The sequence below is a fragment of the Salminus brasiliensis genome, chromosome 22 (genome assembly GCF_030463535.1).
Source record: "Salminus brasiliensis chromosome 22, fSalBra1.hap2, whole genome shotgun sequence".
In the NCBI taxonomy this organism is placed as follows: domain Eukaryota; kingdom Metazoa; phylum Chordata; class Actinopteri; order Characiformes; family Bryconidae; genus Salminus; species Salminus brasiliensis.
The window spans coordinates 12,225,220-12,239,949 of record NC_132899.1 but is presented as its reverse complement, the minus strand read 5'-3'; the positions used below and the strand labels follow the sequence as shown (position 1 = coordinate 12,239,949).

Here is a 14,730-nt window from a genome sequence, read left to right as displayed (position 1 = left end):
TCCAACAATCTATCCTAAAGACAAAACTAAGTCAGGATAAACTTTTCACCCTTGATTTAAGAAGAAACAATGAATGAACTGGTGTCCCAATACTTTTGTCCATATAGTGAATTTTTTAAACTCAAACTGAAGCTTCTTTCTTTGTGCTTCTGTTTTTTACACATGAACTGCTTACATTAAATGAAGCACATTAAGCAGCATGTGTCTCCACTGCTCAGTTAGCTGTTTCTTATTGGATCTTCGGTCCAGCCAAAGTCCAGCCAGCCCCGCTCTCATGCCAGATTTATCAAAAAGCAGCAGATGTGGTAGCGCTACAAATGCAGTGAGATGGAAAAGGTAATTATGCATACTCAGTCACTCACTCCCAAGGAGTTTAGCCTGTATGATCAACAGTCCTGGCTCACCCTCAAAGCAACAGCAGTATTCCTTGTTTAATTCGGCTTGTAAATCTTTCAAAAACTGCGCAAATCTGCAGTCTTTCACAGAAATTAGGGAGGGAGAGCAGCTGTGATTCTCTTTGTAACGTTCTTTCATTACCTGCCACCCTTCCTGCCTCCCTCTATCTCTCTCTCCCTCTTTCTCTCTCTCTCCACACATATTTCCTCCAGCGGCCGGTCTCTCTTCCTCTGCTGAGCACAATGTTTTCATTTAGGCCAGATAAAACACAACCTGCTCTCTGACTGCCCGCCATACAAGGCTATTTTTAGGGAAGGAAAAAAAAACAATAAAGCACAGTGTGCTTAATTACTAACGACAAATATGCAAAACAACACAGATAAAACGATAAATAGAAAGAAAACAACCCATTGTCTCATTGTCTTTCTCTGGGAATTTCAGACACAATTTACTTACATTTTAAAAATAAAGTGACAAATTACCAGAAAATCTGCTTTGGGTTGCTATTATATCTAATTATTTCCATGATAAGCGTGACTGCCATGTGTTTCCTACATCTGGAACTCCAGCTGTGCTGTACAAATCATTGCATTATTTAAATGTCAGAATTGCAGTTTAACCACAAAAAACATGTAACAGGTGTCAAACCTCAATAACTACCATATGCACCCTCACACATTTGCATAGCGCTCTGTTTGACACTGGCACTGCTGGAGTTTTGCCTCAGGCTTGATAGTGAATTTAAAAATACCTCATTTGAGAAATACTATGAGAACCTCCTTAGCAGTCAAGGTTGCGGTTTGGCTCCAGCGGGGGTATAAATTACAGCGGGGGACAGGTTTGGCCATAGCTGCCATTGCTGGAATTGCTCTCTCTGTACCCTGTGACTGGGTAAAGGAGTGCAGGTGCAGGGAGGGCTGGGCACACACTCAAAACACAATTCTGCAAGTACATCAGGAGTTGATTAGGAGCAGTTATGTGAGAATATAGGCCTACAGTTGTTAGTTGTATAATATTATACTGTATTAAGATATTTCTAAGGTGCAGAGAGTCAGTGGTGCTACTGTCATTGTCATTCATGAGTGCCACAATGCTGACACTGGCTTCTGTGTGTGTGTATCTTTCGAGTGTAATGTTTCTTTCTAGACAGGCCATTACTGAAGAGAGCAAGGGAACACACCGTTCACTACTATCAACTGCATGACAGACACAAACAAAGCTTTTAAGACTAAACAGCTCAAGTCACCTCTTTTGGCTTAGTTTGAGAGAGAATCATGTCAAGTGAAAATTCCAGGAGATGCAACTTCCTTTTTGTCAAAAAAGGAAAAAATATTATTCTTCAGAAACTGCCACCCCCCATTTCCATTCCCTTTGGATTGATGTCATATGCCCTGTAGTAACTGTGATAAATATATGATGTGATATGCCCCGAGATGCTAATTATAGATATGATACTTCAAGTCCATCCATATTTGAGAAGTTGCCTTGGGTGTATCAGACGTTTGATCAGGGAATGTTATGATCAGGGAAACCCAGCATCTTTGGGCTTATAAAATCATTAATGTGGCCTAATCAGAAGAAGAATACAATATTGACAATGCCACTGGTGGCAGCACAGCCATGGGGAAAGCTAGACTCACACCATGTTTCACAGTTGCACTTCTTTTTAAAACTCATCTGGCTTCTCTAGATGTTCTGCAGCATACTCCAAATATTGTTTTTTTGATGAGGTCAAATGACTCTTCACATTGGAATGGTGCTGCCCTGTCATTAGACACGCTCATGCAGGTTCTTGGTAGTCATGTGGGGTTTAGGTGTGTCTTACCAGCATGAACAATTCTCTCAAATTATCTTGGTCCTCCAGATCTCATCTTGTTCCACCTCCACAGTTCCCCTAAACTGCCATTTCCTAACAGTCCACACTGTGAAAAAGCTTTCCCCTGCACTGTGCACATCAATGACTTTTGTTTTTAAATCTTTAGACAGTTGCCTTGAGGAGCACATGGTTGCTGGGTTTTAGTACAAGATTTGATTACAACTGGTGACATCCCTCAGGCCTGATTTGCTAATCAAGGTCTGAGATCTTGTTAAAAACAAAATCCTTTGCAATGCATAGGGTGTCCAAACCTTGATGATTATGATTTTTTATGTGATGAAAGTGTAATTGTACTTGTGGAAATTGTACAGGTAACGCATGTGTCACACTGTTTTGGGTTGGATCCTCACTCAGGTCACAGTCTATTTGGAGTTTGGTGTGTTCTCCCCGTGTCCACCCGCCTCCCAAAATAAATACACATGAGAGGTGAATTAGCAATACTATATTGCCCGTAAATTGCCTCCAAAATAGCCAGTTAGCATGTATGGTAGCTTGGGATGGACTGGCACCCATTTACATTTACATTTATGGCATTTGGCAGACGCTCTTGTCCATAACCACTTACGAAAGTGCTTCGCTGTTTTCTCAAGAATACCCTCAGCTAGTTTGAATAGACTAGATTTCAAAGGTATCTCTAAGCTTAGACACTACTAAACACAAGTCATATGGAGACCCTAGTACTCAACACTACACTTTTCCATGGGGTATTCTTGCCTTGTGCCCAATGATTCCTGTGCCATTTAATGCCATTTTCTTTTTAAGCATAAGACTGAATAGTTTGTTCTACATAAACAAATAGGCAGTCTAACTGTAGTATAAAAAACAGAGATTATACCATACATGCATACAGGCTTTCAATTCAGAGGTCAGCACATTCTATACTACACAAATCATTCATTCTCAAATAGATGACTTCCCACTCCAGGCATATCTGAGCATCAAAATCACAACCCTTAAAAAACTGCCAGTCATTTGTGCCTGGGAGCATTTATACCACCAGTTCTCCACCCACTTCAGTCTGATAGGACATACTCAGATGCCTAGTTCAAGACCTCAAATGACAGGCCCTTAGAACAGACCAAGTGGCATGTCCGCAATACAGTTAGAATTGCTGTACACTGTTTTTATTATGTTTTGGTTCTGTATTAAAATCAATACACACTTAACGCTAAGCCAAATAGTCTATTTAGCACATAAAATACCTCCTGAGCAGAGACAGTCCATCAGTCCTTTACAAAATGTCTATTTCACAGGCAGTGAAACAATAGGCTGGTGTAAGTACACTAGTGTCCATCACGGGGGCTGAGGAGCCTGGGAAGAAACAGAAGAAAAGAGGTGGAACGGGTGGAGAGAAGGATCATCCTGGGCGAGAGGAGGAGAAGGAGGAGGACATGAGGGGTGGGAATAGGAACGAGAATAACATAAGCCTGTTATCAGAGCTCCTCTTTCTCAAGGTCTTCAATGGCTTTGGCTGGAGTGCTTCTGACCAATCGCACTGCTCCGCAAGGAACTCACTGCCATTCAGCCACCAGACGTCCAGCAAATCCACACAGACAGCCCCAGTCTCACGTGAGTGACCGTGGAAGTCCTGAGCCTGGTGATGGAGGCCTGCTGTGGAACACTGCACTGAACAACCTCACCATGCTTTAGCACGGCTTGTGTATTTACAGGTTAACATACAACCACTGCTAAGCTGAAATAAAGACTGTACCATACAAATCTGAGGGGGAGAGAAATTCCAGGACATCTCTCCATCACTGGAAGCAACGTAAGGACGAAGATGATGGTCTGGATGATGATGCTGAGCCTAGGCCTAAGCTGGCTTGTGGCATACACACACAGCACACATCTTGGCTCTCATACCTGCTCAGCCAACGGGACATCTCGTTCTTTCTTCTGTCTGGGCAGTAAAGTCCATCAGATGCCAAGCGACATCCCAAAAAATACCACATACGTGTGAGTACATGCTGATTCACACACACAGTCCAGAAGTACTTAACAGGATTTATTTAAAGCTTTAAAATATGAATTCCATAGCACAAATTCCAGGAAACACTCGGGTTATGGGCAGCCCAATCATTTATAATAGTTTGATGTTATATAAGAGTCTTTTAATTGTCATGATTTGTCACATTTTTAAAAACCATTTATCTCAGCAATAAGGTAACATTAGAACAGATTCAGGTGGAAGCAAGAATTCCTCATTTTGAAGAATGTAGTTGAGATCTTGTGAGCTAGTTAGAAGAACTAAGTTTGGTTTCAGGGTTCACCTGGACGGCCCCAGCCAGCGCACAGATGTGTTCAATTTCAATCACCAGCTCACCTGATTTAACCTCATTAAACAGAACTGATTTACCAAACCAGGTGCTGGATTATAACTATAAATATTACTGCCATTAGGAGAGCTTTAAAGATGTTAGGAGATATCATTACGAACACAGTGATGGAAAGCCACTACATTTTGTGTTAATGTTACTAGTATTTATTTAAAAATGTTTTGTTTTTTTTACAATGTTTTATTGAGGAATTAAACACTTACTACCCTAATAAAGAGCTTTTCCATTCACAGGCACCTAAGCATTTTGCACAGTACTGTAAATAATAGTAGTAGTAGTATTTCTGTACCTGCACCTAAAATACACCACTTAGAAATATGATGCCTATAATATGATTATAATATGTTTATAATCATATTATATAAAGAGATCAGTCCAAGAAACAATGGTCTTGTCATTTCAATACAACCTTCCCTGATTGACAGCCTTCTGCAGGAATAACACTCTACTGCACAACACAGTCTGTTATTGTTTTCAAGCTGTTTTTGGGGTCATTGGCTGCTTGGAAATGTGACTGACAACAAAAATATGCTGCTGTCATAAGTCGTGAAACATACATTTTAAAATCTCAAGGCTATCAGGCTTCACACACACACACACAAGCACGTAGACACATACTCAGCCTTGAACTGTGCAGCACAGGGGGACTTTAATAGCCTGTTTTTCACGCATCACAAGAAATTATAGCTTGTTTTTCACGCATCACAAGAAATGCTAGCCTCATCAAGCATATTCAGCATGTTTGGCACTCTCTCTCTCTCTCTCTCTCTCTCTCAGGCAGAGAAAGAGATAGAGGACACACAAATGGACATTTCCTAGCTATATTACATCTCTCAAGGTTTGTTTGGGGTTCTATTTCAGATGTGAGAGCTGTTTGCAGGCAGTTTCGAAGAGCTGAGCTGAGGTCCTTTTCAAAGACATCTGCCCCTCCAGCTCAGCAGCAGCAATGTGCTGTCTTATGCTTAGAACATTTTTAGCTTCACCCACTACTGTCCCTTCTCACACTGCACAGGCTATAGCGTGGCGGCTCTCAGTGTCCCAGAGTTATTTTCTGCATTTCTGCATGCCTTTCCAGAATAGGGCTTTATGTCCAATCTGGCTACGTTGTTATTCAGCAATTTCTGGGGGGAGTACGTGTTCCCTGCAGCAGCGTGGCTCAGCAGCACGAATCTGCTACTTGATGAAGTTGGAACAAACAGTCCTGTGCTTCATGGGAACTGATAGAGAAGACACAGTGCTGCAGATGGTTCTCCTCATCCCGAATAATATTGTAATTGCAACCAAACCAAACTCAATTCCAGTCTTAAAGGGGAATTACATCACATTTCTGCATAGTTCAATCATTTCAGAGTAAGGGGTCAGTCAGAGGTGTTGTGATGTGCACTTTGGTAAACATGTATACACACCTTAGAGGCACGAAGTTCTTTGAATGTCTAGTAAGCTTCCCTAGAAAAACACATTTTCAACAAAACACTCAATACTTTTATAAAATACACAAATTCTGAATAATTTCTGGAATGTTCTCTTAAAAAATGATGTTAAGATTTTTTTTTTTTTTTGGTTTAATTGATGGTCCTTACGAATTAAATACAAAAATCCTCCATATAATGTAAAGATACTATATTAGTTACTAGGCCTTTTCTAGTAGTGCACATCCAAGCTAACTGGAGTGATCAACTAACTAAAGTTTGGCCCACCTTAAGCACTGCCACCCTCCTGTCTAATATCCAACAAATTTCCATCTCTACTTTCCGCTTTCCCACCAGTCCAATTTTTATTAATCAAATAGGTATTGGGCCTCCCAGCTTAACAAAGAAACCACCCAAAAACTCTAGTCCTCCTGCAGTCATACAGTCTCTTCTCATACTACACCTACTGTATATATCAGAATACAGTACAAACTAGCAAAGAGCCATTAACATTTTTAATGACATTAAAAGATTCTCTCAAAGTACTCTCAGTTAAAGGAAGACAAAAAAACTATAATATGACCAGCTAAAACCAGTATTCACAGATTCCACCAGAGATTCCCAGCGGGACTAAGATGAAGGCATCGTTCCAAAGTTAAACAGAATGTTTCCCCTCAACAATTTCCCACTGTCATCTGAGGGACTAATAAAGAAAGAAAGCAACGGAGATGGTTCACTGTCAAAGAAAAACCCATCGTAGCTTTTTTTCTTACTTTAAGTCAAACTATATTGCCATTTTATGGAGTAACTATATCTAATGTCCAAGGAAGGCTTTCTACTAGATTTTGGAGCATTGCTGTGAGGACCTGGTTGCATTCAGCGTCAAGAGCGTTAGTGAGGCCAGTATGTTTGCCATCATTCCAGAGAACACAGTTTTCCCACTGCTCCACAGCTCAAAGCTGGACGGCTTTATATCCATCTACCCTAGACCTGGCATTAGGCATGGTGTCAATAGGTTTATGTTTATCTGCCCCAGAGAGTCCTATTATATTGGCAATACTTCTCTAAAGGGACCAGGGGTGTCCACAAACGTTTGGACATACAGTTTACAATGCAATACTGGTGCAAGAACACTAAAAGAGATCTCACACTGTGACCTATGCTGGATTCTGTGATCTCACACAGAGAGAAAAGGTGAACCCGGTAAATATCACTGTAGATAATGTACATCCCTCTGTCAAGACTGCTTGTAATCAACACAGTTTCCTTATCTGACTTATTTGACTGATTATCCCAGTATCTTTATTTCTGTCCTATATCCTTTCCATAAATGTGTGTGTATAAAGTAAAGACAGTACAGTATTCGATCCCTGAAAAACTGAAGCGTATTATTATACATGCTCTCGTTTTCAACATTTTGCCTCATAGAAATGTGTTTTTAATGTGGGCAAGTCAAGGCAAAGTTGTTTCTTCCACTGATTGCATGAAAGTTAAGTTTTTGCTACGTGCAGTTCTGTTTGGAATATCTGTATTAAATATATTTATGCTGAATCTAAATCAATATACATTTGGGTAAAGCTGTAAGAAGTGTTTTACAGTAGCATTTATTTTGTGTAATAATCCTTCCTCTCAAACCCTGACATAGCAAGACCTTTAGGTATTAAACTAAATCAGGCATTTGCATATTTCCTTCTCTAATACATGATTACTCGTCCCCTTCAGTATCAGTGCTGTCAGGCAAAGATTATAACAGTCTCTTCAGTTCTTGTCCAGTTTAGCCACTCTTCTTCCACTCACTTTATGCTTCATGTCCAAGCAGAACTCCACACTGACTCTCCCATGTTCCAGGATGACCAAAGGGTTTGATAGACATGATAAACAGCGATAGAGATAATATAAGATAATACAGATATTAGTGTAATGTAGTCATTTTACGCATCACTGTCACTGTCCCGAAGCAAAGTGGACTCCAAACATTTGTATACGATGGCAAATTAAGTGTGCTGGTGGAATTTGGTACAAATCTGTGTACCTACTTCTTGTTAGTTGTTAGTGCATTTCTTGCATCTTGCATGTGTTCTAATTATATTTGGTGCTATTCCAAACAAAACTCATTTGCCGCCAAGATTAAATCATAATAAAAAATCATAATAAATAAACTAAATAAACAGAAACAGTAAAAATCTAAATATATTTTGGTTGCTGAATTTTTGGTGAACTCCAGTCACTGTATAGATCTGTCCAGTTCCAGAACAAGCTTACTTCGCTTACTTTAATAATTGCAAACACTGAGCTTCTTTAAGGACAACTTTGAAAATGGCTAGGCTAGCACACTCAGTCAAAAATCTAATTATAAAGCATATATATGTTGCCTTTTGTCAAAGGACTGCACTTTACTGTATCCAGATATTTGGAAATTTTGTTACATTCTAAATATACTGGATGATATGAAATAAATATAATACAATATACATGTGTGCATATATGGTACTATATTTTAGCCTTATATGTAATTGTTTTCAGTGTGAAAGTATTTATAAAACTTGAGTTATGTCATCCTCTGTTATATCTGTATATATATATATTTTGTTGTTGTTGTTTTAATTATTTTATTATTTTATGTTTATGTATATATTTTCAGATATACTTTTATCTTTTACATATTCTATCCTTTTTTGTTGTTAAATTACTTGTAACAAATTATTACTGCTAAATATTCAGTCTTCTGATTGTGAGCAGGGAGATCAAGCTGACTCAGATCATTGTGTTTCCACAAGGAGCCATCTCATCGCTTCACGAGCTCAAACGAATGTGAGTTCAAATCACAAGAAATCACTGTGTGTGTGTGTGTGTGTCTAGGCATGTCCACTAAAACAGGAAATTGCATCTGATAATTATCCTGTATAACAACAACACCAAATCATGGCCTGAGATAGACAATCACAGTCAAAATGCTTAGGATCATGAGAAATCAACTGTTACTTAGCTTAGTTCTGTGTGAAAACACATATAAATATGCTGTATTTAGTCTTGATGGAATATGTTTTGTCTCTGATACAGAACATGATGTATTGAAGAGGTGCGAAACACAGGAGATATAAATCACAGAAATATAGCAGGAGAGTAAAGAGAAAAATACATATCCTGTATAGCATGTGAGCGCTGGCTTCCAAATGAGCCTTAAAAACTAGAAATAGCTAAATTATACTTGGATTAACATTTCAATGCTGACACTCTGACATTCAGTCTACTGCACCTGGTCATATTACACACACCACATTACATTACAATCCATTCATATGCACAAGCCAGTTTATCCTGCACGTTTGATATTGCTACTTGCTTATTATTATTACTATCATTCATGTGGAGTAATAACAATACATGTACATACAGTATACTAATAATCACTGCTGCTTAGGACTAAGATAAGAGTTGTTGTTCTCCTCCCTGCAACCGGTTGTCCACTGCTTACTGATTAGGCTGTACTGTCTGGTATTCACAGGCATATCATGTACTGTGCGTGTGTAGTAAAGTTTATTATCTGAATGTGTCGGACTTTAGTGCCAATTTGTATTGTTGTATTCTGCCGTTTTGAATGGAATTCATACATACATTACATTCATTACATACTTTTAAAGATAAAGATATTTATTGTTGGGTCATGTTTTTGCATTATTTGCTGAACCCTATGGTTATTATTCAGGTATTAATGCTAATGTAGAAACTATTGTGAATTATTTGGTAACTGTTTGGTGTAGCATATCTGGGTTAGGGTTATATGTTGGGTCCTGATGTTAATTATGACAGCAATGTAGTTATAAGAGTGACAAAGTGTGGGCTCACTTATAGGGCCTAAGGAGCGAAGATTAAATCACATCTCAGGTCAAATTTATGCAGAGATACACAACATTATAAAGGGTTCTTATACTCTCTAGCAGCACTCTACTTGCAGTGTGTCTTGTATAAGGTTAGCTTGTGCATTTTCACAGAAGCTGACTTTAAATGAAGAAATAGACAAAACAGAAGAATACAGCATAAACTACAAATAATGATAAAACGTAATGCTTTTGGGGCTTGTCTGGACTTTTTAGACAATTTAGAAGTAGCAATTCACCAATGTCACTGCAAGTTAATCCAACATGAGGCTAAATGAATGTCTGTGAAACCAGCCCATGAAAAAATATTAAAACATAAAAACACTACTTCTAAATAGTGTGACAAACCAAATAAACAGCGAATTGTCTGTAGTAATTGATGCACTTTTCGATAAACACAACTATTTTTCATCTCTTGCCGTCTGAGGTAAGAAAGAATAGCAAAGACCATTTAGTCAGGCAGTTGTGCAAAGAGCAAATTCTAACAGCTGAATTAGGCTCCTAGTTCATTCATTACTGCTGTTGTTTTCGAGGCTCGACAGATGATGATGTCTGTGTTAAAAGGCTATTACCTCTCTTCTCACAGAATGGTGTCTGAGAATGGTGCCCTCAAGCGAATTGGAGCCTACGCATTTTCAAACTTAACCAAACTAGAAGAGATGTAAGTTTGAGCTCTGCTGGTGTTAATGTGTTTTTTCTTTTAATCTGTTCCGTAAAAGCTACAACATTACCTGCCGTTTCTGCATGGACATATAATACCACAATATACATAACTGAGATTTATTTCTTACATTGTACCACTGATGTAATTATTGTCATGGAATAGTGCTCTCTACAGTGACATCTCTGTTTTTCTACTAACAGAACTATAACTAAATCAAAAAACCTTGTCATCATGCACAAAGACGCCTTCTGGAGACTTCCAAAATTGCGATATTTGTGAGTACAGCTTTTTGGTATTTGTCTCAGGTTCCCTATTCTTTAGCAGCGCAAAGGGGGTGTATTCCCACATGAGGCACTGTCTAAACTGATTTATGCAAAAAGCCCTGCAAAAAAAATAAAATAAAATAAAAATAAAGCAGCAAAAGGCACAATGACCCAAACACAGGTCATTACTGTTGCAAACATTTCTCACAGGAAGCAAAGCCCACAAAACACAAATGGCCCATTAGCAAGCCTGTTTCACTAAATGTGCATCAGTGTGTGTGTTTTCAGGACTATTTCAAACACTGGTCTCACAATTCTTCCTGACTTCTCCAAGGTCCAGTCTGCTGCTCTTGAGTTTTTGTTGTATGTATACATATCTTTTTACAACTTTATGAGGTCATAACTGTGGTCTTTATACTCTTAAAAATAATTAATCTATTGAGATGATTGTGCTTCAACTGCTTCTTTGAGCAATGCCATAGAAGAACCACTTTTTCTCCCTTAAAGAGCCATGTTTGCAGTAGAGATGTGTGAGTGTGAACCTTTTAAAAAGACTAAAAGCCTTTCACTACATGTAAAGATTCTTTACCAATCGATGGGTTCTTCCCACTCAAACATCTCTATTATGGTTCTTTATGGATTAAAAGTGGTTCTTCTGCTGCACTGCTCTCTTTTTTAATTGTATGTCTATGTGATGTTTGGATGAAAGTAGTATTTATTATTATATATAATTTAACTGCTTATTTGCTGCTCTGCCTTTCAGTGACCTACAAGATAACATGCACATAGAAGTGATACCAAGCAATGCTTTCCATGGACTTAGCAGTGGTATAATAACTGAACTGTAAGTGCAAATATAAGCATTAAAGAGCATTATAATATATTAACATCTCATGCCAACATGTCTTTTCTTTTCATTAAAACATATCAATTATTATTATTAATATTGTTACTATTATTATTATTATGGAAGGAGACTGACCAAGAACGGGATCACTAAAGTGGACAGAAATGCCTTTAATGGTACCAAAATTGAAAAACTGTGAGTTGGTGTGTCTGATTCCAAATATAAAATATGCTGTACCAGAAATGACGACATATGTAAATTTAGCCTCATTTCTGACACATCCCACTACCCCTCCCCCCTTCAGGTTTCTCATGGGAAACCAACAGCTGAAGCAAATCCACAGCTACGCCTTTCTAGGAGCCGAAGGCCCTGTCGTTCTGTAAGCATGTCCAGCTCTCACAGTCAACAACACTCCGACCTGCCAGCTGCATCACACGATTCACAAGTAGCTTTTACACCACAAATCCTCTCCATAAGCAATAAGCTTCTTCTTCTTGAAGTGTTATCACACATTATCTCCTAATGTGAAGGTATTAAAATAACACTGAACATCACACAGATATTAATTGGTATAAAAGTACAAATGAGAGGCAACAGCTCTACATATGTGAAAGATGAGGTTTGGTAAATGCCTCAAGAGTCAATGTTGATGGTTCGTAACGGCTGATGTGTGTGTGTTGTGTGTGCAGGGACATCTCCCGCACTGCCATCAGTGCCTTACCAGAAAGCATGCTGAGGAGTCTGAAGCTGCTGACTGCCATCTCCGTCTACTCTCTGAGATGGTTACCCAGTCTGGAGCTGTTTGCCGAGCTCACCCAGGCCAACCTCACCTACCCCAGCCACTGCTGCGCCTTCAAAAATTTCAAAAAGAACAAGTGGGTCAATCCACATCACAGAGCCACGCGACATGCAGTGCAGTGCACTCATTATGATTATAATATAAGGGACTCTCTAAGTGGTTCATGGCTTGGTAGTACAAACCTGTCATAGGCACAGTACCTCTACACTATGTGGAGGCTCCTTTAACTATTTTAGTTTGTCAGCGATTTACCAGGTGACTGTTTAGCGACCCTTACGGCTGTAAGGCCCCTCCATCTGTTATAAATAATCAATTCTAATGTTTACCCATTACCTGCTTAAACGGTAGATGCTGTAAACAGTTATTGCTTTATATGTAGTACAGATTTGCAGATTACTAGTATGAAAAAAAGATTAACCTTGCTTAGGTAAGACTGTTAAGAAAAAAGTACAATATGCCTCCCTTAGCTGTGTAATAACATATCTAAATAATAACTGAATAATAAATTTAAGATTTAAGTAGGTTCGGCTTACAATGTATTTTCTAAACTTAACATAAACAAATACAATAAAGCCAAATCTATTTGTTTAGCTTTTTTTTTTTTTTTTACAACTGGCACTGTCACAAAGCAGCTTTATAAAATCAGCAATCAGTAAAAGATAAAGAAAACAAAAAAACCTAAGACCCCCAGTGAGCAAACCAAAGGCCACAGTGGCAAGGAAAAACTCCCTCAGGGCTGGAGGAAGAAACCATGGGAGGAACCAAGACTCACAAGGAGGGCCCATCCTCCTCTGGTCAGAAATATTTATAAATTACTGAGAAAAGTCCCCGAACCACCACATAAGACTGCTCTACTACTCAGGTGTGCAACATAATCATAATATAATAATCATAATACAGCATAACTAATATAATCATAGTGGAGATGGTAAGAATAATGAGAGTGATGATGATAATGATGGTTAACGGTGGTAAAAATAATAATAGTGACAGATAGTTAAGAGTCCATGTAAATTTGAACATAGTCATAAGGCAGGTAGCAGTGGCAGGAAGGTGGGCAGCTAGTCTGACACAGGTGGCAGGGGAGCCTGGTGGTCAGTCTGGTCTTGAACTACTGCATGCTGTGTGTGTGTCTGCAGGTCAGAAAAGAACCATTTGTGCAACGATCCTGCCCTCCGAAACCTGGAGCCATACTTTTTTGAGGAGCACTGTAAGGATGTGATCAAAGTGACCTGTTACCCAGAACCAGATGCTTTCAACCCATGTGAGGACATCATGGGCTTCACCTTCCTGCGGGTTCTGATCTGGTTCATCAGTGTACTGGCCATCTTGGGAAACTTTACTGTCCTCCTGGTGCTCCTCAGCAGCCGTTACAAGCTGACTGTGCCCAGGTTTCTCATGTGCCACTTGGCTTTCGCTGACCTCTGCATGGGCCTCTATCTGCTGATGATCGCTGCAGTGGACATCCAAACCCGCTCCCACTACTACAACCATGGTATCAACTGGCAGACCGGCCCAGGGTGTCGAGCAGCTGGCTTCTTCACGGTCTTCGCAAGTGAGCTATCTGTGTACACTTTGACGGCCATCACGCTGGAGCGCTGGCACACCATCACTCATGCCATGCAGCTGGAGCGGCAGCTGCGTCTGCGTCACGCATGCGCACTGATGGCGGGTGGCTGGATCTTCGCTGTGCTGACTGCACTGCTGCCCATGCTGGGCGTGAGCAGCTACATGAAGACCAGCATCTGTCTGCCCATGGACGTGGAGACGGCACTGTCGCAGGGCTACGTGATACTGCTGCTGCTGCTCAACGTAGCGGCCTTCCTTTGCGTCTGTGCATGCTACCTGCGCATCTATGTGACTGTGCGCAACCCTGCCTTCGTGCATGCCCACGCAGACATGCGCGTGGCCAAGCGCATGGCCGTGCTTATCTTCACTGACTTTCTATGCATGGCACCCATTTCCTTCTTCGCCATATCTGCTGCACTCAAGCTGCCACTCATAACAGTGTCACACGCCAAGGTGCTGCTGGTGCTCTTCTACCCCATCAACTCGTGCGCCAACCCCTTCCTCTATGCCTTCTTCACCAAGACCTTTAAGAGGGACTTTTTCATGCTGGCCAGCCGCTTTGGCTGCTTCAAGACGCGTGCGCACATGTATCGCACAGAGACCTCCTCGGGGCAAAACGGGGCCTGGCAGACCTCTCCGAAGAACAGCGACGGGACGCTGTACTCACTCGTGCACCTCAGTCACCCTCACTGA

General features: G+C 40.1%; 1 protein-coding gene across 1 annotated transcript; it reads left to right on the top strand.

Moving 5' to 3' along the window:
* Positions 1-4,052: 4,052 nt before the first annotated feature.
* Positions 4,053-14,730, top strand: fshr (follicle stimulating hormone receptor). Its single transcript, XM_072667999.1, has 10 exons — positions 4,053-4,228; positions 8,757-8,828; positions 10,482-10,556; positions 10,760-10,834; positions 11,111-11,185; positions 11,586-11,666; positions 11,796-11,864; positions 11,974-12,048; positions 12,359-12,544; positions 13,608-14,730. Exons 1-10 carry the CDS (start codon positions 4,053-4,055, stop codon positions 14,728-14,730), a joined length of 2,007 nt encoding a protein of 668 aa, XP_072524100.1.